The sequence below is a fragment of the Sturnus vulgaris genome, chromosome 4 (assembly GCF_052056855.1).
Source record: "Sturnus vulgaris isolate bStuVul1 chromosome 4, bStuVul1.hap1, whole genome shotgun sequence".
Lineage (NCBI taxonomy): Eukaryota > Metazoa > Chordata > Aves > Passeriformes > Sturnidae > Sturnus > Sturnus vulgaris.
Window position 1 is genome coordinate 6040658 of NC_142246.1, and position 24179 is coordinate 6064836.

General features: G+C 44.2%; 1 protein-coding gene across 3 annotated transcripts in view; it reads left to right on the forward strand.

The window, feature by feature from the left end:
- Positions 1-24179, forward strand: part of FGFRL1 (fibroblast growth factor receptor like 1) — a 170341-nt gene that overhangs the window by 136021 nt on the left and 10141 nt on the right. For all 3 annotated transcript variants that reach the window (XM_014895202.2, XM_014895203.2, XM_014895201.2), the window contains exons 4-6: positions 15244-15324; positions 20048-20332; positions 22723-23076. In XM_014895202.2, coding sequence (XP_014750688.1) covers positions 15244-15324; positions 20048-20332; positions 22723-23076 — 720 coding nt within the window. The remainder of the gene's footprint in view (positions 1-15243; positions 15325-20047; positions 20333-22722; positions 23077-24179) is intronic.

The window sequence follows — 24179 nt, forward strand, 5'->3', positions numbered from 1 at the left end:
TACTCCAGGAGTTTAGTAAAAAACAAGGACAAATCTCTAGCCAGCTGGGGTTGGCTTGGGACTGCACAGGGATGTGTAATCAGACTTCCTTGCAACAGGATGGTGATTATTCAGTGAGATATTGGGCTGTTCGTTCCATGTCATACTGATATGGGGAAATGATGATTGCCTTGAACATCCCGAGATCCAGTGGCTTCCACAGGGACATGCAGTATCTCAAGCCTGTTTTTTCTTACAGAAACTCCATCCACAGATGTGATCCAAAACCCTGTACCCTTCCTACATTCTGAGTTTACCTTTTTTTCTTTTGAACAGAAATACCACTGTTTTGTATTTTTTAGATTTTCAGAGTTACTAGACTTCCTACATCATATTATTTAGCACAAGGATTATTTGTTTTCTAGCTTGTGGATTCCCAGCATTTCCAGACAGACAAAACTATATCAAAACATTGCAAAAGCATGGCTCTGTGACTTGTCCTCAGTTATCTTCCCTGTGCTTTCAGATGGAGTCATGGATACACAGACCTGCACCACATCACAGGCTCCATCCCATTGCTTCTTCTCACGTAAATTCTGTTTTTATTAAAAGTATTCCTCTCCGTGGTTGCTCCTTCTTCCTTTCAGCGAGTCTTCTTTGGAGCAGCCCCTGTCTGGCGTTCCTCCCATCCCACTGCCATGAGGCTGCCTTTATTCCTGGTCGAATTACCGAAGCCTTCCCTCCTCCCCGTGGCATCCAGGCGTCCCAGCACAGGGTTTACCCCAGGCTTCCCATTGCGTAGGTCTCTGTACTGCTGCCAGGCGATCCTCACAGTATATGCTGCGGGTGATTCTCTCAGCCTCTGGAATGAATTATTTTATTGCTGCCAGCTTGTCAGAGAAATCAGCTTGAAAGCTGAGCCAGAGAGCGGTCCTGGGAGCGACCGACTCCGAGTGGAAGCAAATCACCACTGAGAAAAATAAATCAGGGGATGCTTCAGCTGGATAATACAGGTGCTGTTTGATAGCAGAGCTTCAAAAGAACCAATTAGGCTTCCACACGTCTTCCATGTAAAGCTCATAAATATACAAATCATGATATTATAATTAGGCATTGTTGTTTCCCCAGTTTTGGGTTTTAAGGATTTCTGTTTAACTGCCATCCTTGTAAAGATTAGGCATGGTCTGGACATTTTTCTCTTCCCATTTACCACCCAAGGAATTTGCATTCCTGCTCTGGGCCTGCACTTGGGTGTGCGTGCTGCCACTGAAAAGGCTGTGAGCCATAAATAAAAGAACAATATGACCACAAGCACCCCCTGCAGAGGAAGAAGAAAGACATGAGTAAAATAATATGCCAGAGAAAATCACAGGCCAGATAATTTATCCACTCCTAATTATTTCTGGGCCAGAATAGAGGTATTTCAGATAGTAAGAAAACACCTCCTCTTTTTTTTTTTTTTTTTTTTTTGACCTAGTGATTTCAAACCATTGGACTATTACAATTTGACTCAAATTTTGGTTGAGTCTTTGGCAAGAAAAAATCACCAAAAGTCACTCACGAGCACCACAGAATCCACTGCATATGTTTCTGAAGCAGAAAAATTATTTTTTCATGCATTTCTGGTACTTTCAGCCATTCAGACTCCTATGTCTTGAAAGAAAACACATCTCAGGTGTCACGTTAATCTGGTTGGTATGAGATTATGGCTTGCAAATTGCTGATTTTGGATATGGCCCATTTAAAAGACTTCAGCATAAATAGGAATAATAGACTTACAGTGGCGCAGTCTTTCAGAAGACGAGACAAAAAAGCTGTGCTTGTTAAAACAAAAGATACCCCAGAAGCAGGAAATTTAATATTATTAATGAAAACAGAAGGAGTTATTAGGAATGTTTTCACATGATAGAGTTCCCCATTCAGGATGTATTACCGTGGGGACTGCACCAAGGGGTCTCGCTGGATCTTTTTTTCCCGAGTGTGTCTGCAGCACTGTGAACATTCCTCTGCTCTAGCCTGTGATGTATTTGTAACATTTGCATGTAATCTGTCAGGCAGGGCCTCTGCTATAGAGCGTGGGAGTTTCAGGCCCGTGGGATTTGTGAGGCTGCAGATGCAGAAGTGGAAGTCAGTCAGATTTGTGGCACGGACAGGGGTTTCCCCAGTGCTGGAAGGAGGGAAGAGTAAGCCCTGCAATCCGACTGTGCACAGGCTATTCTCACAAGGTCTCCGTTTTCAGGCTCTGGATGTGTTTTGGCACTGGAGTTCTCCTTTCCAGCTGATCCTCCCCAATTTTTCAAGGTTCACCCACAAGTCATAATTGCCCAGGGGGATAACAGCACATGGATGCAATGAAATGCATTCATAAAAGTGCTTGTTCTTGCACTGACGGGGCTGTAACTGCTTGTTATCTCTGAGCATGATTTAGAGGGACATAAATGCAGCATCTCAGCCTCACACATTCATAACCCCTTCCATCAAAAAATCTCGAAGCATTCTACGCACAGATGTAACCAGATAATATGTCCTGTTGTCTGTGTGGCATCTCCAACATCAGTCATCATCATTCTAAACCATATGCCAGAGCCTAGAGTATTCCCTGAAGTATTTTACATGGGAGGAATCATGTAAATAGAATATCTGGCAATCTATGAATGGCTCACAGGATTTCAATCAACTGCACAGTTTTAAAATTGGCATTTAAATCCCTCTCACATCTGTTGTTTAAAATAGCCAACAGCGTGTGGAATACATTCAGTATGAAGTATTCATATGAGTACATCAATAATAAAATGCATTATCACAGTAAAAAATAAGGTGTGCAAACTACAGTGCTTGTTAGAGTAAATATTTAGAGATTTTAGAGAAAGCAGTGTTTACTAGTCAAAAAATAAATACTTTCCATCCACAGATAATACTGAGATGTTCTCTGTTTTTTGAATACCAGACTTAAATGTTCCCAGTTGCCCCCTTGGTGCAGGTTGTGACTTCCAGTACTGTCCAAGAGCAGTCCATATGGGGTAACTTGCATAGGAAGCTAATAAACTGCACCTGCTTTAGCTTCTAAATATCAGAGGGTGAAATACCACTTGGAAAATGTTTTTTATGGATGATCTGGGCAAGGTCTCCTGGGTGACAGCTAACTGGGTAGGTGTTAGGTAGTTGTGGTTCATTGACAAGCACTGAATTCCACTTGCAGCCCCAGTTTGTCTCCTCAATGCATTTTCCTATCTGCAAACCAATATTGTTTATGAAGACTCCCTGCCCCTGCTTCGTCTCAGTGAAGACTTTACGTGAGGTTCAAGGTGTGCAGTGCATTAACATGGACATGTTGTGTCTCTTACTGCAGAGGATTCTGAGTATTGGGGAGAACTGTACCCTCACTCTGAAAAAAAATGCAGAAATTTTGCTACTGAGTACTCAAAATCTCTTGAATTCTGCCTAAAATAATCTTGAGTTTCATATATTTTCAGATGATCTTGAAAGGCCCCTTTCAACCCAGGCTATCCTATGATGTTGTGATTCTGTATTTTCTTAGGTAGCTTCTGTCTCTGGTCCTTTATGATCCTAAGATGGTGGCTGTTCTTGTAGGCTGCTGGTCATGTGCCAGGACAGGCATGTAAAAAAATACAAAAACACACAAAGGAATTTAATTCCATCCCACAGGAATGACTGCACTACACTAGTCATTGTTTTGAAGCATGTTTTAGAAATTTCTAATGACAGCATTGGGATTATATAGTTAATTGTGGAGCAACCATTTTTACAATTTGTGTTTTACCCCACATGGAAAGCTATAATTTACTCCATGTAATTAGGTTAGGTTTAATTTTGGCAAGACACAGGCCAGCATTATCCTGTGTAATATACTGTAATCCTCACGTTAGGTAGGGTGCCAAGTATTCAGTTTGTTTTGGGAGCCAACAAAATTGCCACTTGTCCAGGGTTGTTCTTGGACAGAATTATGAAAGTGGCAAGATTTTGCTACTAAAACCAGCTTATTATTAGTCTGACAATGACCTAGAAATATATGTATCATTCATTGAACTTTATGCAGAAGGTAAATGACACTTCATTAATAAAATTATGTATTTAACAGCATATGGAGGCAATGTTGCAAGTCTTGATATCATAAGACAACCAAGGCTACTTTCTGTCTTTCATTGACCCCAAAATCTCAATTTCTTTACCTTATTGTCATGCTGTAAAGTGTAGTGGTCAGACAGATTACACCACTTCCATATTTCTGTTACACCACTGCACATCAGTTTGTTTATAAAAGATAAACCTAAGTTTAAAACGCTATTTTTTTTTCTCTATATCCTTTCAAATGCCTTTTCTTTCAAATGCCTGACTTAATGGTTTACCTAACCTTTAGAAAGTCTGTTTATCAAAAGAGATTTGAGTATAAAGTTATGGCATGGTGACTGATGAGGGGCTGACTGCTGCCAGTGACATATTAAAATTAGTATTTAGCACATATAGGGAGTGTTTCCTGAAGTAGTTCTCTTCTGAGATCTGAGAGGAAGGATTCCCCAACATCTTGTGCTCCACTGAACATGATTAACATCTTAAACACTTGGACTGTCATATGCTCTGCAATGTCCAATTAAAAGTTATCATCCTCTGTTGATGTCTTAGCACTTCTACAACTTATAGGTGCTGTTATTTCTTGAAATCAAAGCTAAACTGTAATAGCCTATTGACCTATCTTGATGACATATGATTTTTCACCTCAGGCAAACACACTTTTCCCATTAAAGATGTTGAGCAGCAGTCCTCTCTGAGATTTTGTTTCATTTGGTAATTGTCGTAGGATGTTTCATTTTCTTCCATAGGAGGTATTTTTACTTTTCTACCAGAAGACTATGAAATATGTAAGCCCATAAAGAATGTTCCAATAGTTTTCCTACTGGGGTGGAAGAAACAGCTGGATCCACATTCCTGGCTGTAAAGCCCAGTATTGCAATTCCCAGTTCATCATGATGGATTGGGTAATTCCACACTAAGGAATTATCTCAGTGTTTGGAAGGCACAGGACTGTACAATTGATTATTTTTGTTTGATTATAAATGCCATCCAAAAATAATGCCTATGCTCAGTCACTAACATGTGTGACCTCTCTTTTCCTTCCAGCACCTCTGGAAATCTCTTTTTGCTGGCCTGTTTTGGCCATGTGAATTTTCAGGGAGATGGAACATGTATCAGTGATGTTTCTACGTGTTTCGGTGAAGAAAATAATAAACATTGATCAGTGCTGGTAGGGAGGGGAGTGATAGAGGTGTAATTTTATGGGGGACAGCAGCTGTGTAGTGGTTAAAATAGAAGGCTGGGAGCCAGGTCTTATCAGTTTATCCTCAGCTCTGCTGTAATCTTCTTCTTATCATTAACCTTGCATTAGTCCTTTCAGTGGCATGTCTCCCTCCTCCAACCCTAAGCAATTTAGGATTGTTGAAGATGGAATTTTGGCCTATGTTTTTGGGTGGAGTGTTCATACCACCTCGCTTTTGGCACCCACTCTACGTAGCCATCATCCCTTCTTCAGTCAGGGAAGAGAGGTGGGTGTCACCCTGACCTTCTTTCCATTCTCTGGACTTGGGCACTAGAGTTAGGTTTCCAAAGGAAGGACTGTTTAAACTTATTTGTCAGATAACACTTAAAATCACAGAATTCTTCCCAGTGTTTATAAACTTTCTGTAAGTAACTAGTGATTTATTATTATAAATAATAATTGCAATTAAATTGTTATAATTCAAAAAGGCTCATTGGTATTATAAATGAAACTTTTCTTCTCAACTCTATAAAGTGCAAGACCCCCATCATTCCCCCACCAGGCCAAAATGGGTGGATGCTAAAAACATGTTTTTCAAGGAACCTTAATGTGTGACATCCACTCCATGCCTGCACTACACAGGCAGTAAACTCTTTAAACAATGTCTGTCTTCTGTGCTATCTGTGAACAGCTTCTCATATACTGGGACCATGTCTAAGAAAGCCTTGATGCTAGCATTAAAAAATACAGGGAAATATTACCAATTTGTTCTGGGCCTGGAGCAGCTGGCTGGTAATTGCTGTCTTTTGGGGGCTGCTATTTCATGGTGACAAGGCAGAAGCCTAACCACTCATCTTGTTCTCTGATTTCTTCTCCCTTTCATCCTCTGCAGTAGCAGATCAAGACTGTGACCGCAGACTGGTGCCTGTGGTACAGAGCTCTCGGGGCTGCTGTCTGTGTGTGCTGGAGCATGCTGATAAAAAAAGCAACCTCAACAACAACAACAAAGGAGGAAGGATTGCTTTCTTGCCCCCTATGGAATGGAGACCTGAAGTCAGGCGGGAGGTCCTGGTGTCTGGAGGAGTCAGCATGGCGGAGGGGCTGTGATTGCCTTTGTAAAGTAATTGTTGTAATGGCAGGCCAGGGAATTGCAGTGGTTGAGTGAAAATCTCCAGCTGTTTCTCCTTGTGGTTCTTTGTGTGGTTGCAGCAGGAGCTGGAGCATCCCCATGTGCAGATGGAGCCATGACTGAGAATGTGTCTCAGATGGCCCTGTGAGCTCTGTGGGCAGCACCAGACCACAAGGAGCAAGGGGCAAGGAGCAAGGAAGAGCTGCACTTTGAGAAAGGCTTCTCCCTCCACAGAATTATGGAATGTGGTTGGGGAAGGAGGGGAAGAAGGTTGTAAAGTAGGTGCAGATCTGAACCAGATACAGAGTCATGGGCACAGAGAAGGGGAGGAGAGGTGAGTGTGGTAGGCACAGGCCATATCCTGCATGAACTCAGAACTCCAGAATTCCTCTGTATAGATAGAGCCAGAAGAGAATATTTCACGATCTTAAAGGACTCCTTTTTCACTAACATCCTTTTCTGTTGTATTTTCTTTCTTATCAATCATACCATACTCCAGAATTTACTAAAGCTCTCTTTGAGAGCTACATGAGCCAACTTTGGCAAATGGAATTGTAAAATCTATAGTTCAGCCATAGTTAGACCATTATCAATTTACATGTCCTACAGTTTGAGGCTGGAAAGCTGCCTGGCAGAAAAGGAGCTGGGGGTGTTGGTTGAGAGCCAGCTGAACATGGGCCAGGATTAGCCCTGGTGGCCAGGAGGACCAGTGGGATCCTGCCCTGGGTCAGCAATGGTGTGGCCAGCAGGACCAAACAGTGATTGTCTCCCTGTGCTTGGCACTGGTGAGGCCACATCTCAAATCCTGTGTTCACTTTTGGTCCCATCACTGCAGAAAGGATATTGAGGGGCTGGAGCATGTCCAGAGAAGGGCAATGGAGCTGGGGAAGAGTCTGGAGTATACAAGTCTCATGAGGAGCAGCTGAGGGAGCCAGGTATGTTTACCCTGGAGAAAAGGAGGCTCAGGGGGGACCTTCTCAGTCTCCACAACGCCCTGACAGGAGGATGTAGCCAGGTCAGGCTCTTCTCCCAGGTAACAAGGACAGGATGAGAGGAAATGGCCTCAACTTACACCAGGGGAAGTTTAGATTGGATATTAGGAAAATCTTTTTCATGGAAAGGTTTGTCAGGCATTGGAACAGGCTGCCCAGGGAGGTGGTTGAATCACCATCCCTGGAGATATTTAAAAGACATGTAGATGTGGCCCTTAGGGACATGGTTTAGAGGGACTTGGCAGTGCTAAGTTTGTAGCTGGACTCAATCATTCTATGATTCTGTGAAATAGAGCTTGTTTCCTTTCTTCTGAGTGACTATTCCATAGTCAAGCAGATGCCCCTCTTGGGAAGCTTTCATATATGTTCAATTTAAAGGCTTTCATTTTTTATCTCAGTTTTTTATGTATTAATCCCTTTATACCCTTAAAATACCCCACTTTTCTGAAGTTCCACCTCTCCACATTTATGTCTCTAAGGAAATACACAATCCCTTTCCATACCAAAGTTTTTAAATCAAGCCCAGGCAATAAACCACATCATTCTTTATGCAAGAGTACAGAACAGGGATATGTCCATGTTGGCCTCCCAGCAGAGACTGCAGAATTAAAAGAGGAATTGGTAGTAAAAGATTTAGTCCAGGTGCTGGTAGCAGCTTATGCACAGCAGTGAAAGATTCTCTCTGGGCTGCTGGAACTCTCAGTGGAAGTAGGATTGGTTTGTCTGTGCCATTGGAGCTCAGTTGGTACCAGCCTGTAAAATAAACCAGTTTTCCTAAGTCTGTGCTACCCCATAGTCCCCCTTTTTCTCATTCTGTGGAGGAGAGTTAAGTCTTCCTTGGTCTCAAATCTGTCGTTTGATTATGTTCACCTGTTGTTGAAATGTGGGATGCAGCAATAAGCACCAATTCAGTTTTGTCACTGACAGGTATTACAATGGGCCTGTACATGGTCACAGCTCAGAAATGGGAGTTACTGATGCAGCTCTGGACAGAAGCCTCATTTCTTCATTACCCAGCCAGGGCTTTTTCTGCTGTCTGTGGAGTCTCTCCAGTGTTTCAGGAGGCAGGTGGCCTGCAAATGTTCCTTTTGCAAAACATCCTGCTTACAAGAGATTCTCTGAGCCTGAAGTGAAATCCATGAAATTTTTTGCATGGAAATTCTCATGAAAATGGCCAGAGCTGAAAATACCAAAAAAGCCACCAACACATACTTTTTTATTTTTATTGTCAGGAAATTCCAGTTTTAATACCTCTGGTTATTTTTGGCCCAGCTGCAGTTGAAGGCAGTAGGTAGTAAAGTCTCCAATGCCTGTCACAGAGGGAAGTTCTCTGCCAGTAACCTTTTACTTCATGTTGGTTTTATTGTGGGTTCTTTGGTTTTAGTTTGATGGATTTTTTGTTTGTTTGTTTGTTTGTTTTTTGAGAAAAGCAGAGTGTTCCTTGACTATGCACTCCTCTGAGTGGGTTTCTACTTTTCCATCTTGAGGGATTTTCTCTGACTGGACCCATGGAGAGCGGTTTCCTCCATGAGGTCTTTTTTATCCAAATATTCCTGATACCTTTGCTTTCACTGAACCATTCCAAATGAACCCTAAAACACATTTCCTGTCTTTTTATAACATCAGCACTGTTAATACAGTAGGTGACACTGTTAATATAGGTAGGTTAAGGAATGGTGAGCATGAGAGGTTAATGGAGGATCTACAAAAAAACATTCAAAATAGTATCTAGTATTTATGTCAGGTTTGTGTCAATGGGATGTGTTTGATCCTGTCTGCTTCTGGCTGGAAAGAGGATTCAGAGTGGACATTTGCTAAATTAGACCTCAATGACGGTAAAAAAATTAAGAATTGGTCAAAGTGAAGGCTTTGCATCTTAATGATTTCAAGTCACCCTTGGGATTCATCTGTCTCAAGGGTCCTGAAGCCATAGTTCAGGCCTCTCAAAATACACAAAACAAGCTGGAAAATGACAAGAACTCAAAAATTAGTGTTTTTCTCCTCTTTGCCCAAGATTTTAGAGTGTATTTGCACAGAGTTCTTCAGAATCACAGATGTTAGGAGTTGTTATTCAGTAACAAAACCCCCCTGTATTTTAAGTAGTGACTTCAAGGTCAAGATCATGTTCAAGGTCCTCTAGAAACATCCCAAATATCACAAGATGAGCAGTAAAACCCTGTCAGCTGGCAGTGTTAGCTCTCAGATGGTGTTTGTGCTAGCCAGTGGGTTGGGCTGTTTTTCCCTGGCCTTTGAGGGTTAATACCAGCTGAAATTCTAATGAAACCTGGAGTGTTAATCCACATTAAGGAGATCTGGGGAAAGCAAGCACCTTAATCCCTGTAATAGCCCAGAGATAAAGTTGTGGCTGCCTTCCTACACATGTATCTCATGGACCATTCATCTGGGCATCAGATAAACCCGTTGGGATAGCAGAAGACTCCCTAAAACAAAGCACAGTGTGATCTTTGCCTTGTGTTTCCCCTCAAATTCCAGCAAGTATTACAGGAAAACTTGAATGCATCTGAGAGAAACTGCAGAGATTTTTTAACCTACTTTTTAAGATTGCACTTGCTTTTGTGTGCGTTTATCTGCCATCTACTGCACCTTCAAGGCTGCTGAAAGATAAGTCCAATCTTTTCATGTTTGAAGTTTATGGTCTAAGTTTTCCTTGTTAGGCTCAACAGAAAAAATTCTGATATAACTCCTAGAAAGTCCCAAGATCCACCTCCCACAAGCAACCTGAGTTTGGTCACTCCCCTAGACTTCTGCAGCAGTGAAGGACATCAGGGAGCAAATATGATGTGCAAATATGATATGTCTGGGTACATGCAAGAGTCAGCTCCTAAAGCCAGAGTTCAGAGAGATTTCTTCCATTCATCCATGGGAGAAGGAGAAGGCCTCATTATAATTGTTCAAGCCTGACTGGATTACATCACTTTCCCCCTCATTTCACTCCCTCCCTACTTGCCTCCCTCCTTTTATTTACACCCCTTGTTGAGCAGCAGTGTGGAGTGGGGGCTGCCTTAATGATGGATGCTGATCGCTTCATTCCCCACTGCCCCCCCAGCGCCTCCCCCAGTGCTTTGAAGTGTGCTCAGGTCTCAGGCTCCAGTTCAGAGGTCACTTTGTTTATTTATGCAAAGCTGGCTCATCTGTGAAATGGGGCTTTCAAGGCCTCTGACATCAAAGACTCCAAAGCTGGTCCCATCAAGTCAGAGCAGGGACGGGCCTTGCATTATAACAAATTGAAGGAACTTTGTGAATCATAGGGAAATATGGTGGCTAGATTTTTGCTTCAAAAATTGGGCTGTTGTTTTGACTTGTGGTTGGATGCTCAGCACATGGTATTGGCCTGAAAACCAGTCATACCCTTTCGGCTAAAACATGAAGCCTTCATGGAGAGCCTGTGGGTAAATAAAATTTGATCCTGACTCAGTAACAATCTGAGTATTTCCCATCAGTTGCTCTCAGAGCTGGACCGTTATGCAGAATTTTCCATGTGCTTTAACTTTTAAGAGGGAATGGAACAATTCTGCTATGGTAATAAACAGTAACCATATCCCACTGATGTGGCAGCCTTTGTCCCATAGGCTCCTCAGTGGGCTTTGTCATTTTATGGATTTACACTCAGAAATCCCTTTTCTGCAGAAATCCAGCCTGCTTTGGGACACCACACTCTTCCCCAGCACCACCAGCATCTCAGTCCTGTGGCATCTCAGACCTAAAAGCCAGCTTGGGAATGAGTTCCTGAAGCAAGGGAGAGGCAATGACTGGAGAACAGCTGAGGATGATGCCACTGAGGTGACATTCCTGAAGAGTGGGCTGATGCCTCTCTATCCATCCTGGCCCTGTTTTGAATGGCTGTGTGCAATATTTGGAGGGGAAGGGCCTACACGAGTTTGTCCCATGTCTCCAAGTCTGTCACCTGACATGATATTGGAGCCTTGCCCTTCAAATTTCTTGACCAGCCAGCATGCTCTGTAACACCATGGAGCCAAATTGTACATTAAGGACACCTAAATCATGTGTATGTTTTCTTAGCATCAGATACTCGTGACATAAAATTAGTCAGTGATTGCTTTTCAAGGCAGGTTTTCCACTTCATCTTCCAACTGGCTGCTATCCTAAGCGTGTGATACTGTCCAAGAAGTCCAGTGCAGGATAACCTTCCAGTATAGGTCACAGAAAAGAGAGCTTGTAGGAAACTTCAGCAGTTCATCCTTCTTAGCACTGCCTCTCATGGTAATCTGCTGGCAGCAAATTTGGCAGTGCTGCATAGCTGGTTCCTGCTGCCCTTTGACTGCAGGCTGATTTTTCTGTATGTACTTATCACCCCGAGCTGCCCACCTCTGTGGGGAGCTGACAAAAGCATGAATGAGCAATCAGCTTATTAGGTCATTTCTTGAATATAGCTAAGACTCATGATCTCTGCTACTAACTCACTATTTTGTATGCAGTTCATATATATCTGAATGTGGTTTCTTCCTCCAGGTTCTCTCTGTCTAAGTAGCATACTGCCAGGCCAGTAGTGCTTGTGAAAGTTGGAGTGAAATGCAAACAGCAGGTCTTCAGATCTGACATTATTAACCAGGCTTCAGACTGGAGGTGTGGGCTGAACCAGATGCCTCTGAACTTTGCTTTCAGCATCACAGACCCCTGTAAACACTATTAAAGTGTTTCTCTACCCTTGGAAACCACTTGATATTAAAATTGAAAAAATAAGGAAGTTCTTCAAAGCAGGGAGAAACAAACTCCATGCAGCCGCAGTACTGACTTTGGTTGAGGCAGGTGGAGGTCAAATATTGATGATGTCTGAATTAAACAGGGTGTTCCATACTCAGGGTGTTCCTGAGTTATCTCTCTCCTGAAGTAATAAGGCCACTCTTCTTTGGTTCTTTGCAACCACAGGTCACCACCCAAGGTGCAAGAGTTGAGTGTGAGTTTGTTCAGATACAGGGAAGGTAGGAGCCCAGTTCATTGCACATTGCAGCTGGAAGGGTCTGCTCTGACATCCCTCACTCCGTGAGCAGCTCTGGGGATGGGAAGTAGCAGATTTGCTCCACAGGAGTTTCCATGTTTGTGACATTTCCCCACCTCAACACTTCTGCTATTGTTAATGTTGCCACATTCCCAACACATGGGAAGCAAGTCCAGTGTATCTAAACCAATGTACCTAAATGCTTGCGGTTATTTATTTCAGTTTTGCTTCTCCACCAGATCATGTATTCCATCGGGTCAGCATGGTGGCATAAGTTATCCTGATCTCTTTCCCCAAAAATGTTTTTTCTGGGTTTGGTAGGTGACTCCATAGGTTTGCGATTTTTCGGGATAACAGCTGACGATGCATCTTCAAAAGATCAAACGGATTCAGAGCAATTTTCCTCACATCAAAAGCTTGGCAGCAAGTCAAGAGGTGTGGAGTCCACAGTCAGTGGCTGTGTGTCAGCAGGAGGAGGGCACAGGGGCTGACTTACTGTAACACCAGGCAGCAAGGGAGATACCCTGGTCTTTCTGCCTCAAACTGAGCAGGATTAAGGTATAATTGACAGAGCATCACCACTTAAACATCTTAACCATTTTTATGATATTCAGCAGTTAACAATGGACAGGAATCCCACATCTCTGGCCACAGTTTTTCCTCTCCATTACAATACATTTTTCTAATTGTGCTGAGGGATTTACTATGTTCTCTTGTCAGACAGCATCCAAGAGTTCCTTCGTGACACTGTGGATATTTATGAGAAAAATTGTACAAGTGCCAGGAGATAGTCAGTTTGGTATTTTGACTGAAAGGAGACGATGTCATATGCGAGCTATCATGTATAATGTGTATTTTTGTATTCCCTGTGTTTGGTTTGTCAAGTTTGTAAAAATAAACTTGCCAAGTGCAGCTCAGGCAGCACTGGCCTCTTGTAACACAGGCTGCAGGCAGAGCTTGGAGAAGTTAGGCTCTGTGTAAGACCTGTTGTTTGCTGGGACCTGTTTCACCCTGCTGCCCATGGTTTGTGCTGGGAGGTGGCTGGGGCACCCAGGAAAGGCTCAGGGTGCCCAGCCATGGACAGAGGGTGGTGGGAGGTGGGATGGGGCAATCAGCTGGAGGAGCTGCTGAGGTTTGAGCACGGTGCTGCTGCCCAGAAAGTTTTCTTTTCCCCTTGAAGTGACAGCTGTACATAGCTCCAGGAGAAACTCTGCTGAAGTAGCCAGAAGAAGAGAAAAATCTCTCAGGCTTGAGGGGGTAAAACTCACGTGGCACTGCAGCCTCTCTGCTTAAGGGACAAGGCTAATGAGAGCAGAGCATCTGTTGGCATATAATGCCCTGTGCTGAAGAGGTGGAATGATTTTCCAAAATAGCAAAACCCGGGGTGAGCATTGGGTTGAAGACACATTCTTCTCTCTCAAAGACTGCACACAAGTTTACACACCAAATACTGTTTTAAGCACAGCCCAACTTGTAAAACAACTGTAAAGAGAAGTTTTAATATTTGTACCTTTTTGAGGGGGCATGCTTATATATAAACTGAGATTGGTTTTTCCTCTCTGTTGCAGGGATTTCGGAAATAATTGTCCTGTCTTTTGCTCACAAGACCCTTTTCTTACGAATTTCAGCAGTTGGGCATTTGGAGGGATTCCTTCCTTAAATTAGATGTTTCCACTTCTCTTTATTTGTTTGGGTTTTTTACACCATTGTGTTCCTTATTGAGGCAAACTTTTTCCCAGTGTTCACCTGACCTGTCTCTGAAAATCAAATTCACCCACTTCAGTGCACTTTAGCTAGGAGCTAAGGAGCTCTTGGTGGAGATTGCCACTTCAAATCCAGCTGGGGCTGTGCCAAATCTGGGCTGTGTCACCTTTTAGAGCACAGAAGTAATCTTAGAAGAGAATGTGTTTTGCTGCACCATCATGTGAGGGTGCCCAGAGTGCCTCAGGTGGACCTTCCACCAGATGTGAGCCATTGCTGTGTAAGAGGCTGCTCAGAGCTGAGCACTTGTGCAGTGGAGGTCAAGCTGGAGGAGGAAAAACTTTCACATCTGGGTGCTGCAGACGTGTGAGGCCACCAGTATCACCTAGGTTATAGAAGGAGGCTCAGGGCACTCCTCCACCCCGTTGGCCCTCCTGGAGACCTCATAGGAGCCCATATCACAGTAGCAATTTGAGGTGGGGGCTGCTGGAGAGATGGGAGTTTCACCTTGTAGAGATTTCTATTTCTCCAGGACAGAGCTGAGATTTTGGTGCTGCTGTGTGCTAGTGGTATAGACAGCAAGAGTGATGAGGGACAAAGTGGTGTGTTGATACAGGTGGATGGGTGGTCTTAATTAAAAAGAAATACCCACAAGCAGCTTTTAAAATCAATATTGTTTTTTCCAGCCATAAATTTGCATTCAGTATCTCTTGAGAGCTCATTTGACCCCAGACCTGCTTGCTTTTCTGATCCTGTGTGGAAGCTGAAGGGTGAATTAGGGGCCACATTGTACTGCTTGTGCTCTGTATGACTGATCACATAAGTCTTCCCCCATCTCCTAGGTTTAATTATCTCTAATTATGATTTATGGCATTATTTGCATAGGTGGTACCACAGATCAGCTTCCCTAGGGAGCAGCAACCTGTAAACAAACAGAGAAGCTTTTGTCAGCTATTAATGGCAACATTGATTAAACTCCCATTGATTTGGTAGCCTGCCGAAAAGCTCATAAAGCAGAAAATGAAATTGTTCATTAAACTGGCCAGGCTGTAGGTGCCTGGATGTGGATGCCTGCTGTATGTTGAGTTTGCTTCAGCTGCATGGTGTCTCCAGCAGGAAATGCAAACTCCTGATGTCATCCTGTTGTGCTGCAGGAGATCTTCTTAACATCTTCCCTTTCCTTTCTTCACAGATGATGCCAGCTCAGGAAAGGACGGCCAGGTGCCTGAAGGCTCCAATGGAGAATATGAAGATCATTCTGGGAAGCAGTGGGGTAAGGAGCAGTGTGTGTTCTGTGGTTTTCCTTGGCCCTTGGTTCAGTGCTGCTCACGTGGCACATTTCTCAGTTGCTGAAGGAGAGGAAAGGCAGAGCGGCTGGAGTGAGTTCTCCCTACATATGGTCAAATAAACAGAGTGTCAGCTGAATGTGTTGGTGTGAATGGATTCCATCCAAGGGTCCTGCAAAATGCAGCCTGTGGTCGGCCCTAGGGCCCCCTGCCATTTACCCTAGCATGGTTCTCCCTTGTATTTGTTTTTCTGGGCAGCGACTTTTCTTTTGCATGTGCAGCTATTACAGCTTTCATAGACTCCCTATAAAAAGCATATTGACTTTTACAGCAATATTTCCAAAAGTCTTCAGTGCCAATATAACATTGCTCCCACTGAGGGCAAATGGGAGGTCTGACTTCACTTCAGGAGAATTAGCACTAAGCCAAGATGAGTATTTTTTAAGATCACCCTCTCTTTCAGACACCTGCCTGAGCCTTTCCAAACCATGGACTGTTCAGGCATAAGGTTTTGTTGCTGTTGCAGAGCTTTGGGGAGCTGCTAAAATCTTACTTGGAACAGGCATCCACTGCAAAACTTGCAGGCCCAGTTTGGTCCAAGCACTCCTTGAAGGACAATAAGTTGTCAGGCTGATGCCAAACAGCTTTTGGCCATTACTGACAGGAGTGTGATGTGAGTTTATGAGCTCAGTGGATGAAACACAGCATTTCATTTTGCTCGTGCAGTACATACCTCTCTTTAATTTTATAATCCAGAGATGGCTTTGTACCACATTTGTGGCCAGGGAGAACCTCACAGTAGTGGTAGGGGTGGAACCTGACAAGCTTTTGCTGTATGAGTCCCCACCACTTAAGCTGAGGCCAGTTTTCTTCAGCAGCTGGCAAACAGGGATGTGGTGTGCTGTGGTGTAGTCCAGGCTGCACTTGAATTACATATTTATCTCACAGTGAGATTGTTTGGGGAGAGAAAGGTAACATCTTCTCATTCTGGAAAAGGATGACAACATTTTAGAGCTGGAGGAAGGGTGTCTTAGATAAACTACAGGTCAGGAGTACTTCAAGAGTACTTCAGGAGGGATTCAGCAGCTAGTACAAAGCTGCCATCTCTCCACTTTTCATTACCATTGTGCTCCTGGTGGAGCTGCTGGATAGTGGATCAATACCACAATACTACAACAATTTATGAAGAAAAGATGTAAGCCCTACTAAAATTATTAAGCATTGACAATCTCCTATCAGATTGTGTCTTACTCTGTGTTGCCCTGGCCCAGTCTGTTGTGCTGCAGAGTGTTCCTGAACCTCTTCTTTTTCTTCTTTTCACCCCTCCTGTCTCCTCTCCTCTTCCCAAGCAGAGCAATGTCTGGGGGCAGCCACACATCCACCTAAGCCCTTTCCATCCAGCACTGTTCAGCAGTAAATGGTGTGAGCTGGTGTGCAGGGAGGGTCAGTGTGTGTCTGAAGGTCTCTGGAGGATGATGGGTGAAGAAGCAGATTCTGTTGTCACAGTCCTGGGCCCTCGGAGAAGTGTGAGAAGAGAAGCATGGACAAAAAAAAAACAACTCCACTTTACTTTCCATATACCATCACAGAGTGGTATCTCTGGGGAGAGCAGGGAACTGATGTGGGGAAAGACAGAGACCCCCATCCATGTCTTCCCACAACTGACTGAGCTCTTAACCAGAAGACTTAAAATATTTCAATACATAGTCCTATTGTGACACTTTTTTGGAATTGTCATGAAGGCTGGAAGTGGTAGTGACTGTCACTACATGGAGGTAATGGTGGTGCATCACAGCAGACAACAATTTTCAGATAATCACCTCACTTTTTGTGAGCTGTGTCTGACAGGAGCCTCAGGGACTGATCCCTGCCTCTCAAGGTGTCCCACAAGGAGAGGACACCACTGAATTCTTTCACAGGTCTTTGTGCTGACATGCTTCCATTGTATTTAATTTTCATTAGCTTTGAATAAATCTTCATGGTAAACAGCATTTCAGACAGGAACCCCTACACAACACTGTCTCTTTGTCCCCATCCACTTGTGTTTTCCCTTGCTCTTGAGTGGGACATAATTTATACTGTACAAATGTGTGGTTCATGTTTATGAAGCCAATGCCAAGTGATGTGGAGGAGAACAAGCTTGTGAATAACACTGAGGCACTTTGTAATGGCCTTTGCTGGCACTCCAACAAGCAAAACTTCTGTAAATGGAACAGATTTGGGGACAGACATTTAGCATCAACTCAAAAGATACCTTTTCTGCCTGTCTCTCACAGTGCTGCTTCTCCTCTTTCTCCTTTGTGCTTGCTGGGTCTCTTTTTCTCTCTAATATGTGTGTGTGTCTCTCTCTTTCTCCTTTTTTTGTTAACTGGCTTTTCTAAACTTGTCCAATTCAGGCTTTTGTCAAGGAAACATTCAGGACTGTGTAAATGGGATCTGGTTTCAGCATATTGCACACAGCCTGTAGTAGCTTTTGAGACCACATAATCACTTAACCTTTTTTAAACAGAAAAAGAAAGAAAGAAAGGCTGAAAGATGCAAAGAAGTGTAACTTTACCTGTAGTTTAGTATGTATTTGGGCAACCATGTGTGGGGAGTGAATGCAAAACTCCAGACAGACTCATGAGAGTCACAGTGGGAGGAAAACCAGAAATGTTAAAGACCTGCTTTTTTTGGGTAGAAAGAGTTTCTGTCTTAAAGCAAGGATGCCAGAAAGTCTTTTTGAGAGTTCAGAGTCACTCACTTGACTTTTCAGTCCTCTGGGGGAGTGTGACTGTCCTGGCTCCAACTTGCTCTTTGGTATGTTAGTCCCAGCTCAGGAATCCTGTCCATGAGGATCTCCCCTCTACTTAGACCTGGAGCTCCTGGTCTCAGAGTAAATTACTGCCATATTACAGAGCAACTGTTCAGGCCCATTTCATGGCTGATTCCTGACCTCTCCCTGAGCCTTGCAGACATTTTTTCAATTTCCACAGTGACAGCTCTTATCAGCACGTCTCCCTCGGCTCAGACTAAAATTTAGGTTGTCCTTGCCCAGTGTGCAGCTCTGCCAGGGTTCATTGTCAGGGAGGGGGATTGTCTCTGCTGTGGGGGGGCCTCCTGCAGCAGAGCCCAAAGGGAACACCCAGCAATCCAGGCACCACGACCTGTGGAGGGGGTCAGTATGTCACACTTGCTGCTCAGCTGTCACGGCAAAGACTTCCAGTGCCGGAGTTACTCCGGTTCATTGGATTACACATGAAAGCCTCTGCATGGAGAGCAAAGCATTTCTGAGCAGCAGTTTGAAATAACATGAAATGGCTGGGACCCAAAATGACAGCCAAAGGGGGCAAGGGAAGGCTGTGGAGACAGATGGTTCCCCCTACGGACAAGCACTCTGTGGAGAGGGGTATGCCAAAGGGTGTTCTCTTCCCAGAGGGAGGGATGTTGGCCAAGGCTGCAGGGGGGCGAGGGACAAGGGGTGTGCTCACAAACCTCAGAGGGCAATGGTGCCATTCCCCAGTGCTTGGGGACAGGGAGATGCAGAGCAGCCTCTTCCATTCAGGAAAGCTCCACTATAATGCACATCCCAGAGCTTCTGGCCCTCAGCCCTGGGCAGCAGGGCTGGCTGTCAAGTGAGGAGTCTCACTAAGCCATCCTGTAGCTGGCCAGGGAATCCCTAGAAGTGCTTAAAAAGCATGTAGATGTGCTGCTTAGGGACATGGTTTAATGGTGGAGCTGGCAGTGTTAGAATAATTGTTGAACTCAATAATCTTTCCAACTTTAACAGTTCTATGATGGGCTTAGTTAGAAGTGCCCCTGGACTGGCATTGTGTAGTTAAAGTAACTGAGAAATTTGTTATTTCTTTTTCATTAAATTTCGGATTTTGCCAGGTGAGGGCCTTGCATTTCTCTAAGTTCCTTGTCTCTGCTGTTAGAAATATTGCTGATTTATTTGCTAAGACAAGATGACTGGGTTAACCCACACTTCTATCCACCAGCAGCTATTGCTTCAGATTCTCCAGATGGACTGGCATGGGCTATCCTCTAATAACAAACTCAGAGTTTTATTGGGTATCTTTCCATTTCTTTATTTGCTTCTTTGGACCATAAATGTTCTGTAAATTGAAGGTGAATAAATTACATACATCTAAGTTCAAATCAATGTACAAAAGTCTGTCACACTTCTAAGACTTTCCTATGTATTTAAAAGATGCTGGTTCTTCTTAAGTCCCAATAAAGCCATGGAGAACTAAGAGGCAAAACAACTTCAGGAAATGAAGCTTCATGTGACAAGCAAAAAATTGAGAAAATGGTCAGCGTGACAGGAATCTGAGTTTTTTCCTTTGGTCTTGGCTAAGGAGTTTGTGGAACATGGTAACAATTACAGTGTGATTATGGGGCCGCATTTTGCCTTCAGCTGCAATAGCATGATTTTGGTATTATTCTGTGAGATGGTCTGGTGCAATTGCCTTACAGACACAGAAATTCTGGGGCTGTGCTATGCAGAAGGTTAATGCAGTGGCCAGAGCAGCCCAGTGGGCATTCAAATGCTTTGTGCTGGGTGGTGAATCCCCTCTAAGGAAAAGAGGTAGAGCTGATATGAGGGAGAGCGATACACTGGTATGCATGGGGCTGCCTCTCAAGCAAATCTGGCCATGAGACTGGACAACAGTTTCCTTCTGTCTCATGCCCTGTGCTGACCACAGTCCGTTCTGATGCCTTTTGCAGCCCGGCCCAGGTTCACTCAGCCTGCCAAGATGAGGCGGAGAGTGATTGCCCGCCCCGTCGGCAGCTCCATCCGCCTCAAGTGCGTGGCCAGCGGCAACCCCAGGCCTGACATCACCTGGCTGAAGGACAACAAGCCCCTCACTCCCCAGGAGATTGGGGAGAACAAGAAGAAGAAGTGGACGTTGAACCTGAAGAACCTGAAGCCGGAGGACAGCGGGAAGTACACCTGCAGGGTGTTTAACAAAGTTGGGGAAATCAACGCAACGTACAAAGTTGAAGTGATCCGTAAGTGCAGCTCTGGGGTGAGAGCACAGAGGGGCCTTGGAGAAGGGGGCTGGCTCAGTCGAGGCAGTGTGGTGGCAAGGGTGCACTGTTGATGGGTTGATGGCTGGACATGGAAATGGGGAAGTGGTAAAAACGTCAGAGAAAACATTGCTGAAACTCTAGAATGAACCTGAAACCTGGGCAAGACAGAGTAGCAAGAAGACAATAGAGGAGCTGAAATGAGGACAGGTACTTGGGAAACAATCATCTCCACAGGCACCTGCATGGTGAAAGTCATGCCCAGTTCAGTCCTCTACAAGAGAGTCAATTCAGGGACAGACTGAGAGCTAACAGAGAATGCCCTTTCAAGTACCATGGGGGAGGGAGGGAAATATCTAGGATAGTCCAGATTAGTATGTCAGAATGGGTGAAACCAGTCAATTCGAAATTTAATCTAGAAGTGTCCCAAGGGAATTAGCAGGAAGCTTATGATTAGAGTGACTAGTCAGACAAGGCTTTGGGGTCAGATTCTAAAATACATTTGGCCATCTGAAGGTCCAGACAGGTACAAATGAGTTACTGAAAAAAGCAAACCCTAAAAACAGCCACTGGGAACCTGTCTGCATCTTTAGATGCCTACATAGCTTTAAAGATTCAGTCCTTAGAAGATGAGCTGTGGGGGATTACCCTGCATTGTGGTAAGGTAAATTGCTCTTCTTACTATCTAGCTATTCTGATTCTTGCTCTCTAATCTTCTGTTTCCCCTATTATTGCTGAGGATAATTATGCTCAAATCCTTCCTAAGTTTACCAGAGAAGAGCTCTTAGACTCAAATCATTATGCCTTGCCTATGACATCATCATAAATTGTCATGGAAATGATTACAGAGTAGCCAGCTGAAGAAAGAAGAGAAGATGAGCTGAGTGGAGGGAAGATTGAATAGCCTTCATTAATGAGGAGCAGGGGCATGGAGGGCTATTTCCAGCCACTTGGAAAGCATGTTGTTTGTCTGTGCATACATTTTAGCATGAGAAAGTTTATCCCAGTGTGAAAGATTGTTCTTAAAGGTAAAGATCTGTTCTCTGATAAGTCCTTTCTCTAGAATCACTGGAATTAAAAGCACATGTGGGAAGCTCTCTTGGGCTCTGAAGGCACAAACCTGCTGGACATCTGGGATTGATAAAGATGCAGCTGTGTGGAGACAGTAAAAACATGTGTTTACACTAAAACCAGGAGCAGAGGCAGGGAAATGAATCAAGCCCCATCCTAATGGCAGCTGTGGCATTTTCACTTCATCAAAACCAGACAGCACCAGGAACAAACCCCTTTCTGTGTCCCTGTTTATCTTGGTTTTTATCAACTTAAAGATGTATGTAACCTTTGTTTTCATTAGCTTTTGCTGGCTAGGAGTGAAAACAGTAACCAAAGCTGGAACCAGAGTCAAGGAGATAAGGGCATTAAGCAGTTTTCAGACATCTTTCTATTTTTAACATCATTCTGTGGAGCGTTACAGGTTTTATTCAATTTCCTCCTTTCCCCCCCGTCCCCCCCCGAGCCTCCACTCCTAAGTCCTGCTTATCTGAGTCTCAGTCTCCCCAGCTGTGATTGTTGCTCACAGTCCCAAGGCAAAGCCTGCAGAGACCACTGTGGTATTTTTGTTTCCTAAGCACATCTTTAGAGCCCTCAATATTGAACGTATCCCGAGTTTTTGAAAGAGGGTCCATTGTTCCTTCCTCTCACTCCAAAGCCAGTGCTGGTGGGAGCTGTTTTGTTACATGCTCAATCCAACAGTGTTTGCCATCAAAAGGAGTTGATGATTGCCAGCAGTTACCACCCACTGTGATACCATAATTTCTCCTGTGCCTAGGATAGAGGTTTGCAGTACCTCCTTGTCTGGAAACTGTGACTGATTTATCTGATCCTAACCCTAAAAAAACCCCAAACATTCCTCAGAATGAGACATACATTTTTCCTTTCACTTTATGTGGTGTTGACACAACCTTAGACTTGTGATCGTGCTGGAAAGGATGGTCTTGTGAACCTCTTCCAAAATATAAGGGCTCGGAGGGAAACCATCCTTTTCTCCAGGTATGATGCAGGTAGAAAAGGAACTTCCTTGTTATAAACAGGAAGATTCCGGCTGAGCATGAGAAGAGACTTGTTAAAGCCTCAGAAAATGGAGGAGTTGTTTGGAGAGACTGGAGAGCATCTACCATTGGAGGCTTTGGCAGAGGCTGGCAAAATGTGTATCAGGAGAAGTCTGCAGAAATCTCAGCCTGCCTTGGGGCAGGTAGCTGGGCTAGGCTATGATTTTTCACCCCTCCTATACCTTTTCCCTATGTTTCTGCAACTGCAAGCTACTGAGGTTGGCAAACACCTTTGCCCATGGGGCTCCCTGTGTTTCTGTGCAGAGAGGACGAGGTCCAAGCCCATCCTGACAGGGACACACCCCGTGAACACCACGGTGGACTACGGTGGGACCACCTCCTTCCAGTGCAAAGTGCGCAGCGACGTCAAACCCGTCATCCAGTGGCTGAAGAGGGTGGAGTATGGCACGGAGAGCAAGTACAACTCCACCATCGATGTCGGGGGACAGAAGTTCGTCGTGCTGCCCACGGGGGAGGTCTGGTCCCGCCCAGATGGTTCCTACCTGAACAAACTGATGATTACTCGAGCCAAGGAGGAGGATGCAGGGATGTACATTTGCCTCGGGGCAAACACCATGGGCTACAGCTTCCGAAGTGCTTTTCTCACAGTCCTGCCAGGTGAGCTGTGACATTTTTTCCCCCTCTGTTATCAGTCGTCTGTGTCATGGTATTTATTAATTCAGCTACTGATGCACATTGCTTCCCTGGTCCTCTGTGATGCTTTGCTGATTTAGGCTAGACCAGTTCTGATAAGAATGAATGAGGGACTAAATCAGCCCTGATTTAAATCAGTCCCTGCTGAAATCCTGTTGATGATATTTCCTTTTCTCCCTTTGTGGGGAATAACCACAGAATCACAGAATGGGTAAGGTTGGAAGTCACCTGGTCCAGCCTCCCTGCTCAAGCACATGGCACAGGATTGGGTCAGGATGGTTCTGGAATATCTCCAGTGAAGGAGACTCCACGCCCTCTCTGGGCAATCTGTTCAGTACTTGGTCACTGCACAGTAAAGAAGTTATTCCTCACATTCAGGTGGAACTTCCTGCACATCAGTTTCTGCCCTTTCTTTGTGTCCTATTGTCAGCATCATGGAGCAGAGCCTGGTCCTTGCTCTGACACCTTCCTGCAGATATTTATAGACGTTGTTGAGGCCCCTCTCGGTCATCCAGGTGAAATAAATTGAATTATCTGTTCCTATATGAAAGAGCAACAAGCTGGGAAAAGAGACTGCAGTTGCAAACACTGAATCTCTTCAGCGATAGGCTGCAGGATGGGAGAGGGGAACTGAATAACAGCACAATTTGCAACCTCATTCCCTAAAATTCCTCCTTTCTTTTGCCCTTATTTTTATTGCTTTTACTAGTAAAAGGAAACAATGATACAGGCCCATAAAATGAGAGAAGAATAAAAACTGTCTGGGTCACAAGGAAATGAAATGAATGAGTGTGAAAACAAGAATGATTGATTAGTTAAATTTTTACCCAATGGTCCCCTGGGGCCCCTGGACCAAACTCACAGCTGCTGCCTTCCCTCCCCAGACCTCAGAGCTGCTGGCCACATCCAACTGAGACTTTATCATTTGTGTTTGACACACACCATCCTTGCCTGGTCATTTGCTCCTTTGTCTTCTGACTATGCAGTTCTACCCTGATAGACATTCTGGATTTAGGACTGCCCTCTAACTGAAGGACCTGTAAATTCCAAGGAAAAAGCAGCATGGG